The 12,054-nt window shown below is 49.5% G+C and overlaps 1 protein-coding gene across 2 annotated transcripts in view; it reads left to right on the forward strand.

The window, feature by feature from the left end:
- The window catches only part of LOC115525502 (tubulin-specific chaperone cofactor E-like protein), a 145,985-nt gene that overhangs the window by 87,885 nt on the left and 46,046 nt on the right, over positions 1 to 12,054 (forward strand). For both annotated transcript variants that reach the window (XM_036064311.1, XM_030332722.1), the window contains 3 exons: positions 2,825 to 3,237; positions 8,915 to 9,485; positions 11,440 to 12,032. In XM_036064311.1, coding sequence (XP_035920204.1) covers positions 2,825 to 3,237; positions 8,915 to 9,485; positions 11,440 to 12,032 — 1,577 coding nt within the window. The remainder of the gene's footprint in view (positions 1 to 2,824; positions 3,238 to 8,914; positions 9,486 to 11,439; positions 12,033 to 12,054) is intronic.

A 12,054-nucleotide genomic window follows, 5' to 3' on the forward strand; every position in this document is an offset into this window, starting at 1 on the left:
TGGAAGCACAGAGGAAGACCCTGGGGGGAAATGCAGATGTTTAAGAAAGTTTGGGCTTGGGATGAAGGTTTCAGGAGGTCTCTTGTCCTCCTCCGATAGGAAGCGTGGTCTGGGGACCTACATGTCTCAGCAGCCCTGGGAGGCCTCCGAGTTCTCTCTTGACTCAGCTTCCATTTGTGTGATAGACAGAAAAACCATGTCCACCCGGTCTGAGATGCCCACGCCTCCTTCCCCATTCCCTGCACTGCGGCCAGGCTTATCAAACCTCCTGACTTGGCTCTAACTAAAGGTCATTTGTAAAGATGGGCATTTACATGCCTGGGCATCCTTGTCTCCGTAGACTCTCTGAAGTCCTCCACGTTCCAAAATTAGCAAATAAATGATTTGGAGCTAAGCTGGTATGAAACCGGCTGGGAAAGAATCTAGCTCTTGAGCTCACCAGTCTTGCAGAGATCGTGCCCTGCTCCCATACAGAGTGTAAATACAGCCCCACTTAAGGTCTTGTGAGAGATACGAGACCAATGCCATGTTCTCTATCTCCCCTTGACGGCCCGGACTAGACATACCCAGTGCCTCTGCCCCTGTGTCCAAGCATCACAGAGCCGACTGGCTGTGGCCGTGCAACCTGAGTGCCCAGTGACAGCCTCTCGCCTGAGCCCTGGGAATGAAATGCCGTGATAATGGAAAACATTGGCTTGCAGAGCTGTGGAGTTGGTCGGATGCCAGCCGTGTACAAAGTCTCCACTTTGACTTCATTCTTTTCCTCCTGAGTTATGGGTTTGGGTTTCACATACAGGGCAAATTCAATATCCTTATACAGACTGCTGTGCATTTTTATGTGCCACTAGACATATATCAATCTAATGAGAATCGGGTTTGGCCTGGGTGATAGCAGGGGGAGATTTGCATAGAGCTGGTTTATTATATCATCGCTTTGCAAACAGAATTATCTCAGAGAGTCTACCTTTTGGTCCAATCCTCCTCTATTCAAAGGCATTTTCCTCTCATTTATTGGAAGCCTGAGAGCAGAGACTGGAAATCATACTTAGCGGAGGCTGTTAAAATATATGCAGCCTGGACCGGTGCCAAAGAGCATTGAGGTTCGGGGCCTGTCTTCGGGGCTGATGCATATGACCTGCTGGGAATGTGAATAAATCTATTATCCCACATTTGGGCTCTATTCTCAGCAGGTATGAAACATAATTGCCTGTGGAGACATCGTCGTTCCTGTTGCACGGATACAGAAAAGACTGTTCCGGATGCGCCCATGCTCTCTGCTTGGGGTCGTCTTGCAGCCTATGCCGTTCACTGAGTACTCAGTTCTAGAGACGAACCTGACCAATCTTTCCAAACTACAGTTTCAAACAGTCAACTCCTGATGTAGGACGTCATTTACATTTCTTCATGTTGTGCCTCTGATGCTTTCCTTTTCAGACATGTTTCAATTTACAAATGCTTCCGCCTCTATCAACTTGTGTATGTGGACTGGTTGTGGCATCGCTGTTCCCCATGGGACAGGGATGAGAAAATAGCACTGCCCCCCGCCCTTTACAGGTTAGAACACTGAGGCAGATAGAAGTAAGCCGGTGGTCTTGGAAGTTGGCTGCGGGGTTTGTGACCATTTTCTCGGTCTCTTGGCTCTGACCCAGCAGAGGACAAGATCGCAGGCCCCAGCCCAGAGACGCTTCCTTTTCAGTTGAGGGTTGATATTAATTACTGGCAAAGTTTGAGTTTTTGGTGGGGGGAGATCTTTGATTTAGGAAACTGGTTTTATTTTTTATTATTTTTTTGATTTTTTAAATGTTTATTTATTTTTGAGAGAGAGACACAGAGCGTGAGCAGGGGAGGGGCAGAGAGAGAGGGAGACAAAGAATCCGAAGCAGGCTCCAGGCTCCGAGCTGTCAGCACAGAGCCCGATGCGGGACTCAAACCCACAAACCGTGAGATCATGACCTGAGCCGAAGTCAGGCGCTTAACCGACTGAGCCCCCCAGGCGCCCCTGGGAATTGTTTCAAAGCCTGATTGTCTGCCAAATAAACAGTAGCACATATTAAAATTAGTACATCCCATAAAGGACATCCCTCCCCCAACCTCACTCTCCTCCTAACCTGGATTCTGTCCAGAAGTTCTGCCGGTGGATAAGGACAGGGCCTACCTAGGGTGAGAGAGAAGGCAACTTGTATCATGTACGTTCTGCCTAAGCAGTGTTTGCATGATTTATGAGCCCTTGAAGCTAGAGATCAGCCCTTTCCAGAACCCTCCCAGGGAGCCTGGGATTTAAACTTGTGTGTCTGCCTCCTGATTCATGCTTATTGATCTCTTCCGGCACATACTGGGCCCTCAGCAAATGTTTGCTGAATGAACGGATGAGTGAACAAGTTAGCACGGGAGGAATCTGTGTTGCTAAGTTTCCAGGGAAAGCTGGGCCTGTTTCTGGAGTACCCTTCTTCTTCTCCCTGGAAGGAAGGGTATGACTCCCGTGCGTCACAGCCTTTGCCATGGATTAAGATGACGTGTCTTCCCTTGAATGAGAGTGTGCTCTCTAGCCGCGGAGACGATGATGCCAAGAGGTAGACTGGATTCCCACAGCCTCGGCTTAGAACCCTGGCTTCGCTCCTGAGGGGCTGAGCACTCTGGGCTGAATTGGTGACTCAACCTCCCCTTAGCCCCAGTTTCCTCTTTCATCGAGTGAGGCCGATAATACCTGCCAAATAGGGCTCTTGTGTGGATTCCATGGTATAATGCAGGAAAAGCATTCAGCCCAGCGCCTGGCCTGGAGGGTAAATGCTCAATAAATGTTGGCTCTAATGTCATTCTTCCCCAGGACAGTTCCTTCGGCGAGGGGAGGTGTTTTGGGATGACCTGAACTGTACCATCAAATGCCGCTGTCTAGATTTCAACAATGAGATCTACTGCCAGGAGGCCTCCTGTAGCCCCTACGAAGTGTGCGAACCCAAAGGCAAATTCTTCTACTGCAGCCCCGTGGAGACCAGCACGTGTGTGGTGTTTGGGGAGCCACACTACCACACTTTTGATGGCTTCCTCTTCCACTTCCAAGGCTCCTGTGCCTACCTGTTGGCCCGACAGTGTTTGCAGACTTCCAGCCTCCCCTTCTTCAGCGTGGAGGCCAAAAACGAACACCGCGGGGGCTCAGCCGTCTCCTGGGTGAAGGAGCTCTCTGTGGAGGTGAATGGCTACAAGATTCTCATCCCCAAAGGAAGCTATGGAAAAGTCAAGGTGAGACCCTCTCCAGCCCTCCTGGGAAGCTGGAGAAGCTGGAGAATCTTGAGCCGGGGGAAGACTTCCTCAGATCTGCTGGTTCTGCTGTGTGATGTTTGTACGGAAGAGATTCAGGGCTCCGCTTTCCTTGCAAATAGCTTGTAACATTTTTTTAACTAGGCTAAATTTTATTTGTACAAGAGCCAACCTCAGCTCTCTCCTCGATATTTCTTTCTACTATATAGCTTAAAGTACACTGAAATTCCTAGTTACCTCCTAAACACGTACACACACACACACACACACACACACACACACGCTGTCACATACGTGCATACATGCCCACATGTCCAAGCTCAGAAGTAACTGGGAAGAGAGGTAGGCTGAGTTTCTCAGGGACCTGGCTTGCAATAGCAGCAGCCACATGGTCATGCCCTGGAGATGGTGTGCCAACACAGAATATACATCCATAACTCAGTACGGCCTTTCATTAACAACCCTCCCCCACCCCCACCCCCCTCCTGTTTGCCCAAAATCTACTGCTGCATTGTTGGAAAAAGCTCCAAATTGATTGGTGTTTCCAGAGGCACCGCTGGTGAGGGCCCCCCCTGGGAGCAGGCTTGCTGAGCTCTTTCACGACGCCGGTGGGAAGGTTCTGAGAAGGCTTTGCCCAAACACCCTCCAACAGGTTCCCACTCCTGCCTGGAATAAGAGAGGGGAAAGTGGATATCTGCCGGTCCGTTTAGCGTATGCAAATGATTCCTGTCACTGCCCACCTGGATTTCAGGCAGGCACATCCGCAAAGGAGGGAGAGCAAGAAGCCACTGGCAATTACTCAATTTGTGGAGGCCCCAATTTTCATAACGTTAATGAAAACCTTGTTGCAGCCGTGTATTTATTCAAGCAATAATAACCAAGACCATGAGGGGTTGATTGCGCAACCCCGTGCGATCCTTAATCCCCATGCATGCAGGTCATTACGGAGATTACAAACCAGAACTGATGCCAATGCGGGGATTTCTTTCTTTCTTTTTTTTTTTTTTTTTTTTTTTTTTTTTTTAATATGCGTTGTAGTTTTAATTGACACAGCATATCCAACAAAAGGCAGGACCGAGGAACTAATTCCACTTTTTCTGGCTCTGCCTGGCCTAGGTCTGTGCAGCTTATCATGGTCATAATTAGAAAAGTGAGGTTTTACTGTGGCCGAAATGCCAATTTGCCTGTTATTTGGTTAGTCTCTCTAGGGACAGTTCTGCATATGAAATCAAGGTCAGAGTTGGGGGTACGGAAGTTTGACGTTTTTCCCTTTTAAATTTCTATTGTGCTGCTGAGCACAATACTTATTCTTGTAGATAGATGTTACTATTTCAAGCCAGAAAAATGTTCCCCAGCTTTCTCCTGCTTGCCTGTATTGTGGGGATGGATGTGTATGATATCTGTAGTTGAGGAAGAAAGCTTTATGCTTTATTTCTATTTTCCATTTTGATTAAAAATCTTTTTCACTCACAGTCAGACTTTTTTTTTTTTTTTTCAGAAGGAAAGGAGCATTGCCATTTCTTTCAGGCCCAGCAGCTCTGCTAATTTTGTGTGGCTCTTTTCCATCGTCCAGGCATAGGGCACGGATTCCTCAATTTTCTGTAGCGACAGGGAGATGTGGACGTGAATGTAAATGTTTCAGAAAGAAAAGGTTATGTGACTCCAACTGTGAGCTAACAATGGCTTCCTTTTCCTTTGACCAAACGGCTTCCCAGTGTCTCTGGATACACCTGCTCTGCTGGGTGGGGGGGTGACTCCACGGACAGTGGAGCCCCCACCCAGGGTCAAATGGGGACAGGCAGGGAGAGGGATAGGAAGCAAGAAGGAGGCTTTGAAATGCCTGTGAGGCAGCTGACTTCTCCAGACACACTCGGCCTGGCCGGAATGGCCAGCAAGATCTGTTCTTGCAACATATAGATCCCCTTTCTCCATATGCTGGGGACTGGTTCCTGTATATGGATTTCCCCCCTTTGGATTGTTTTCAAATAACAAAGCAAACAATTTAGGATTGCATATGCTAATGGGGGCTAAAGACAGCCAACAAACATCCATAATATAATAAATGTCTCCTTCTAGATAATACTTACCAGTTTTCATATTTCTCCCCCAAATAAACTCAGGTAGTTTAGGGTGCCCCATTGAAAAGGGCTTCAAGGCCAAATAGCATATGGGGAGGAAGAACTCGGACTCTGGTGTCAGATCCGCACAATCCCTGTGTGACCACTGCTGGCTGAGTGTGCTTTGGGCTTCTTTTTTTCCATCTGTAAAATGGGGTGATAGTGTCTAGGAGGCAGGGCTCTATGGCCATAGTATGGCTACCTCTCCTTAGCACTGGGATAAAGGCAGCAGAAAGCAGTGGCTTTGGAGCCCAGCTCATGAGAGTCAGGCCCTGTCACCTCCCAGCCGTGCAAGTTCTGAACCTCAATTTCCTCATCTGCAAAAGGGGAAGATGATAAGGTCCTTCTGAGTTTGTCCTGGGGATGAAATAGAACAGCCGCGTGTGACATCTAGTACACAGCCTGGCACACAGTGGGCACCTAATACATGCTGTTTCCCACATTTCCACTGCCACCCAAATCCCTTTTAGTTCTAAGACCTATGCTTCTACAATTCTAGTTCTCTCTCCTCACCCCGCCCTGCCACCCAGTACCCACATCCTAGGAGAGACAGTATCAGGAAAGTGGCTAGAAGACAGGGAGAAGAGGGAAGTGATGAGAAGAGGTCCAGTTACCCTTGGCTAGTCAAGAGTTGAGGCCGGCGGGATGAAAGAAGAAATCACCCAAGAGCTCCTTCTCAGAGCACTGTGGGGGACAAACGCAGTATCTCTCTAATCGGTGGTTTAAACGGAGACATGTTTTCTGTTGGGAATGAATGGGGTTGCAGTGAACACTTACACCAGGGAGAAGGGTAGAAACTGGGAGATGGTGGTGCCCGTGGTCAGCCTAGGGCTTATGTCAGTCTAAGTAGCACTAGATCTGATGCAGTGGAACCGGGTTGGGGGGGGACTGTTGTAATATCCAGAGACGGTTCACCCCATGGCTTTTGCTTCGAGACACAGAAGACTGCCCTTTGTTAGCAGGAGCTTGAGAGAGAGTGGAGGAGGCCATTGAGGAAATTGAGGCTCAGAGCTTATATGGCTGACAGGTGACATTGGCCATTGCCAGCATTGGTCAGTGGGCATACCTGGAACTTACAGTTATACTAACCTTGGGGAAGAGTTCATTCTCCGTCTCAGCATGGACAGTACATGATGGTCATCCAGGGCTCTTGCTAGCCGACCTTCCTTATAACATGGCTTTTCTCACCCTTGTCAGCTAAACTGCTACCTAGGAGATAAGGATAGATCGATCAATTCCTAGGTTTTTCTCTCTACTTGTAGCTCTCTGTAGGATAGCTTATTTCTCAGGCCTATTTTTTTGGTCCCCCCCTCCCATTAGAGGCAGGCCATGGCACAAGACATCTGCGATGGTAAATCTTGGAGAGATGCTTAGATAGGCTACTGCCTCACTTCCTGGAAGACTGAGGAAGTAGCTACAATGGTGGCCGTAAAGACCCTTTTCCTTCCCGTGTGCCCGAGATCAATATAGTTCCAATGTATTGACTGTGCACTCACAGTGTGTCCCATCTAGGACTGACGTAGGGATAACCTTCCCATCCCAGACTATAAACGTGATGTCTACAGGTGCTGGGCGTGTTAAATGTGAAAGAGAAGAAAATGAGCTCTCTTTGTTGGAGGCTTCTCAAGCCACCCACTCACGTGAGCCAGATGCTTGAGACTCGCCCTTGACTGTTCCCCATTTCTTGCTCCCCGCTGCAAAAAAACCCACGAGGTCCTACCGAGCAGACTCCATGAGCTTGTCCCACTCTCTCACGTCTGTATGTAGTTTAGGCCCTCATGCTCCATCGCCCCTGGATTTTTGCATCAGTTTCCTGTCTGGTTTCTCTGCTTCTAATCTTGACCTGCTGGCCAGAGTGGGCTTTCTGAAATGCAAATCTGACTATGTCATTCCCTTACTTAAAACCTTTTGGGGCTTTCTCTGCAGCATAGAAATCCAAGTGCTTTTTGCTTTTATGGAATTTGTTTTGTTTAAAACATGGCTTAAAAGGCCCTCCAGGGTCTGCACCCAACACGAAAGCCAGAGGAATTCTTTTAAGATGGAAGTCAGATCACGTCCCTCCTTTGCCCTAGACACACTCTTGGCTCTCCATCTTGCTCGGAGTCAAGGCCAAAGGCTTTACAATAGCCGACAAAGGTCTACCTGTTCTGGCTGCCCTTATCTCTCTGGCATCATCTGCCACTGCCCTCTCCTTGCTGTCTCTGCTCCAGTCGTGCTGGGAGCACCCAGGCACACGCCACCTTTGGGCCTGGCTGTCACCTCTGCGTGATCCACTGTCACCCCAGATAAGCTCCTGGCTTGCTTCCTCATCTCAAATATCCCCTTCCCTGACCATCCTATTTCAAGTTAAAAACCCTCTTCCCCGGCACTTGTGATCCCCATTCCCTGCTCTATTTTTCTGCATAATTGCTCAACCTGGCATACCTATATATTTTACTTGTTTATTTTGTTTGGTTTCGGTCTCCTCAACTAAAATATAAGTTCCGTGGGGCAGAGATTTGTGTCCATTTCACTCAAAGCGAATCCCCAACCCTTAGAACAGTGCATGGCACACAGAGAGGCCTAAATTGCCATGTGTTGACTAAATGGACCGTGGACCTTGCTCGTGTCTCCAGCTTCGTTTCTGGCCGCCCCGCCCAATGGGCAACCCCGTATTCACGTAGCTGTTCCTAACCACCCGCCTTTACTCTCTTGTCCTAGAAATCCCTGAGCCCAGTCTTCCTTTGTCTACTTCTGTTCATCTTCAAAGACCCAGGGCAGACTTACTGCCTGCAAAAAGTCTTGTGTGACCCCCCCTAGGCTGGATATAGTGGTCACTTGCTATCCTCCCATTGTATGATCCATTAATGCGTATTTAAAACAGCGTATTATAAATATCTATTTGTGTCTCTCTTCCTCAGTAGACCGGGACCTCCATGAGGGGTGGGGACAATTATTTTCTTTATTCTTTATTCCTTAGCACCTAACATAGTGCTTGGTACACAGTAGGCGTTCACGTTTGTTCGTGTTGCTGAATGATTACATGACATAGTCCTGGTATCAGGACGTGACAGGGTGATGCACTCAGAGAATAATACCAGGGCAGCATGGCACACATTTCAGCTGGGAGGAGGGATCAGGGAGTGCTATAGGCAGTGACGAGGTCATGGAAAAGATGTGACTTCAGTGGAGACTTAAAGAATGAATTTAGACGAGTGAAAAGGAAAACAGCATCACTAGTCTTTCACCAAGAGACTTGAAGCCAGCCCTAGAGCCAGCCAGGAAGGGTTGACAACCATCTGTTCCCCAGAGGAGTCTAGGGCAGTAGTGGTAATGCCTGTCATGTCTCAAATGCACAGTGCTTGGCTGGCCCACGCCACCCTGCTTTTGTGGCTTCCCCCAGGCCTCTGCCTTAACAGAAGTCAAGCTTACTGGAGCCTAGGCCATCCAGGGGGGGGGACCATTCTCTCTGGAGAGTGCTTTGGCCTCCCTTTCCCGACCTCCGCGGGACCCATTGCCCTGGCACCTGCTCACCTGCCTTTTATTGTTACTGTTGTTGGCAGGTTAATGACCTAGTGACTTCCTTGCCGGTCACCTTAGACTTGGGGGCGGTGAAAATCTACCAGAGTGGCATGTCAACTGCCGTGGAAACGGATTTTGGGCTCTTAGTGACGTTTGATGGCCAGCACTACGCCTCCATTTCCATCCCAGGCTCCTACATAAACTCCACGTGTGGGCTCTGTGGGAACTACAATAAAAACCCGCTGGACGACTTCCTCCGCCCTGACGGCAGGCCGGCCATGTCTGTCCTGGATCTAGGAGAGAGCTGGCGGGTCTACCATGCCGACTGGAAGTGCGACTCGGGCTGCGTGGACAACTGCACTCTGTGTGACACAGCCACGGAAGCCCTCTTCTTTGGTTTGGACTACTGCGGCTTCCTCAACAAGACGGACGGCCCCCTGTGGGAGTGTGGCACCGTCGTGGACCCCACAGCCTTTGTGCACAGCTGTGTGTATGACCTGTGCAGCGTGAGGGACAATGGGACACTCCTCTGTCAAGCCATCCAGGCCTACGCGCTCGTGTGCCAGGCCCTCGGCATTCCAATCGGAGACTGGCGGGTCCAGACTGGGTGTGGTAAGCTGGCATCCCATCCAAATGGAAGGGCGTGCTCGCGCAGGGGGCCAGGGAGAGGGTTTCCGGGCTCCTCAAAACTCTCCTTGTTAAGACAAATTGCCCAAGAGTGAGGGTGAGGTTAACATAGCCACACGTTATGAAGAATGAACAGCAAAAAGGATCTTTACTTTTCCTGCCCACCCAATACCATAGCCAGAAAACAAGAAAACCATTTGAGCACAAATGGTCCAGAAACAGGGAGTGAGTGGCAGGAAATGCTTGACGCGAGGAAGGCCCTGTCCCAGGGATGGCTATCCCTGAGTTAAGAAGGGAGGTGGGTGTTCAGAGGGAAGGTGGCTGTATTTGTGGCCATTGAGCAAACACAGACACTGGTCTGAGTAATCATAACCAGCTCTGGGGGAAATTCACCTCCCAAGTGGAACCAACAGCAACTGTTCTTTGATTCTTCTCTGCCTTCCGTCCCTCTAGGTTCTGTGTCTCTGGCTCTGCCATGTTTTCGCTGACCCACTGGTGCCAGTGGGAAAAGGGCTGCAGCCAGGGAGCACAGAACATCAGGAAAGAAGGCCCTTTTTCAGAAGCGCTAGGTGGTCAGGAGAAAGCCCTAACAGCATGGGGAAATTCAGCTTCTTTTGAATTACCTTTTCGCGTGAAGCATTTTGTACGACTTAGTTGTCTCGTTTTTCTCCTTCTATCCCACTTAAACCTCTCTTTTCGTAATTATATAAACTTTTAAAACAAGCAAGCAAGCAGACAAGTCAAAACAACTCCGCTTCTTGGAATTCTGTTTCTCTCCTGGCCCTTGGTTTTTCCACATGGGTATACAGAACATTATGTCTGTGCATTTTAGATTCCCACGCAGATGAGAAGGTTTCAAAGTTTCTTTCAGTTCCGAGACCAAAGGGAGATTTTTCTTCCCCCTCAGTACATGTTGGATTCACAAAATCGTGTATCAGGTTCAATTCTCAGAGAATTGATCCAACTACGAAGAGACCGTGTTTTCTTATTGCTTGTTGTGTGACTGACCAGCCTCTAAGTATGCCAGGAGCATACTCAAGTGGAGATTGATTATGGATTTTTTTTTTGATCCTTGTATAATCTAAGAACATCCAAATTACCTAAGCAAATTGCCTGTAATGGCTACTTTTCCCCCTAGTGGTCCTATCTTCCGCATTGCCCACCCCCTCTCTCTCACGTTAGTGCTATGAATTCCAGTTAATTCAGACAGCTAGTTTAGCAGTCCCTTGAGCCCCTGCCTCTTGGATTCGACCCGACTCAGGCATTTATGTAGACTCCCACGTTCTTAAAATGAGAACCAGAGGGTTTTGAGGCAAGAAGGGCCTTGAGGAGACCTCTAGCTCCAACCCAGTCTCCTGGCAGTGCAGACACACAAATTCTTTCCCATAACCAAGGTTCTTTCTTATTTTTAAGATCCTAGAGTACTCATTTTCATAGTCTTCACTCATCGTCTTTTATAGTCTTCACTTAGGTATTTTGAGTGCCTCCCTGTAAGAAATTTCATGTTTTCAAATGGCCCCAACCACCTTTTCATCTTTTCTTTTCTCCTGCAAGTTGGATTTATTTCCTCTTAAGAATAGGTTATGCTGTTTAAGGTCAGATCGACTTCTGTGTCCATCAGCCGAAGATCTTAGAGCATCTGAGTGGTTGTAGATCATCCAGTAATGAATCGATGTTGAGTAATCAGTGTAGTCCAGTTAGGATCGCCACCTGAAGTGTAATTCAGTCAAGATGATCGCCCGAGAGTCAAAGTTCACGATTCGATCACGTTGCCCCATAGCTGTCACAAAGCAGCGAGCTGATTTCTACGGGTGCGATCGCAAAGTCTCTCGCCCGATGAGCGCCCTTCCCCGTGGGGCTCCCGTGTGTGGTGGCTCCCCACGGTCACCACCCCGGGGCCTTCATCTGTTGTCACGCTCTCTCCTCTTCCCTACGTCAGTATCCACGGTGCAGTGCCCGAGCTTCAGCCACTACTCCGTGTGCACCAGCAGCTGCCCGGACACCTGCTCTGACCTGACGGCCTCCCAGAACTGCGCCACGCCCTGCACCGAGGGCTGCGAGTGCAACGAAGGCTTTGTCCTCAGCACCAGCCAGTGCGTCCCGCTGCACAAGTGCGGCTGCGACTTCGACGGTCACTACTACACCATGGGGGAGTTCTTCTGGGCCACGGCCAACTGCACGGTGCAGTGCCTGTGCGAGGAGGGCGGGGACGTCTACTGCTTCAACAAGACGTGCCGCAGCGGGGAGGTGTGCGCCGTGGAGGACGGCTACCAGGGCTGCTTCCCCAAGCGCGAGACCGTGTGCCTGCTCAGCCAGAACCAGGTGCTGCACACCTTCGACGGCGTGGCCTACGCCTTCCCCACCGAATTCTCCTACACCCTCCTCAAGACCTGCCCCGAGCGGCCCGAGTATCTGGAAATTGACATCAACAAGAAGAAGCCCGATGCGGGGCCTGCTTGGCTGCGAGGCGTTCGTATCCTGGTGGCTGACCAGGAGGTCAAGATCGGAGGAGTTGGGGCTTCGGAAGTCAAGGTAAGACTCCGGCTGCCCTTGG

The sequence above is a fragment of the Lynx canadensis genome, chromosome D1, assembly GCF_007474595.2.
Source record: "Lynx canadensis isolate LIC74 chromosome D1, mLynCan4.pri.v2, whole genome shotgun sequence".
Lineage (NCBI taxonomy): Eukaryota > Metazoa > Chordata > Mammalia > Carnivora > Felidae > Lynx > Lynx canadensis.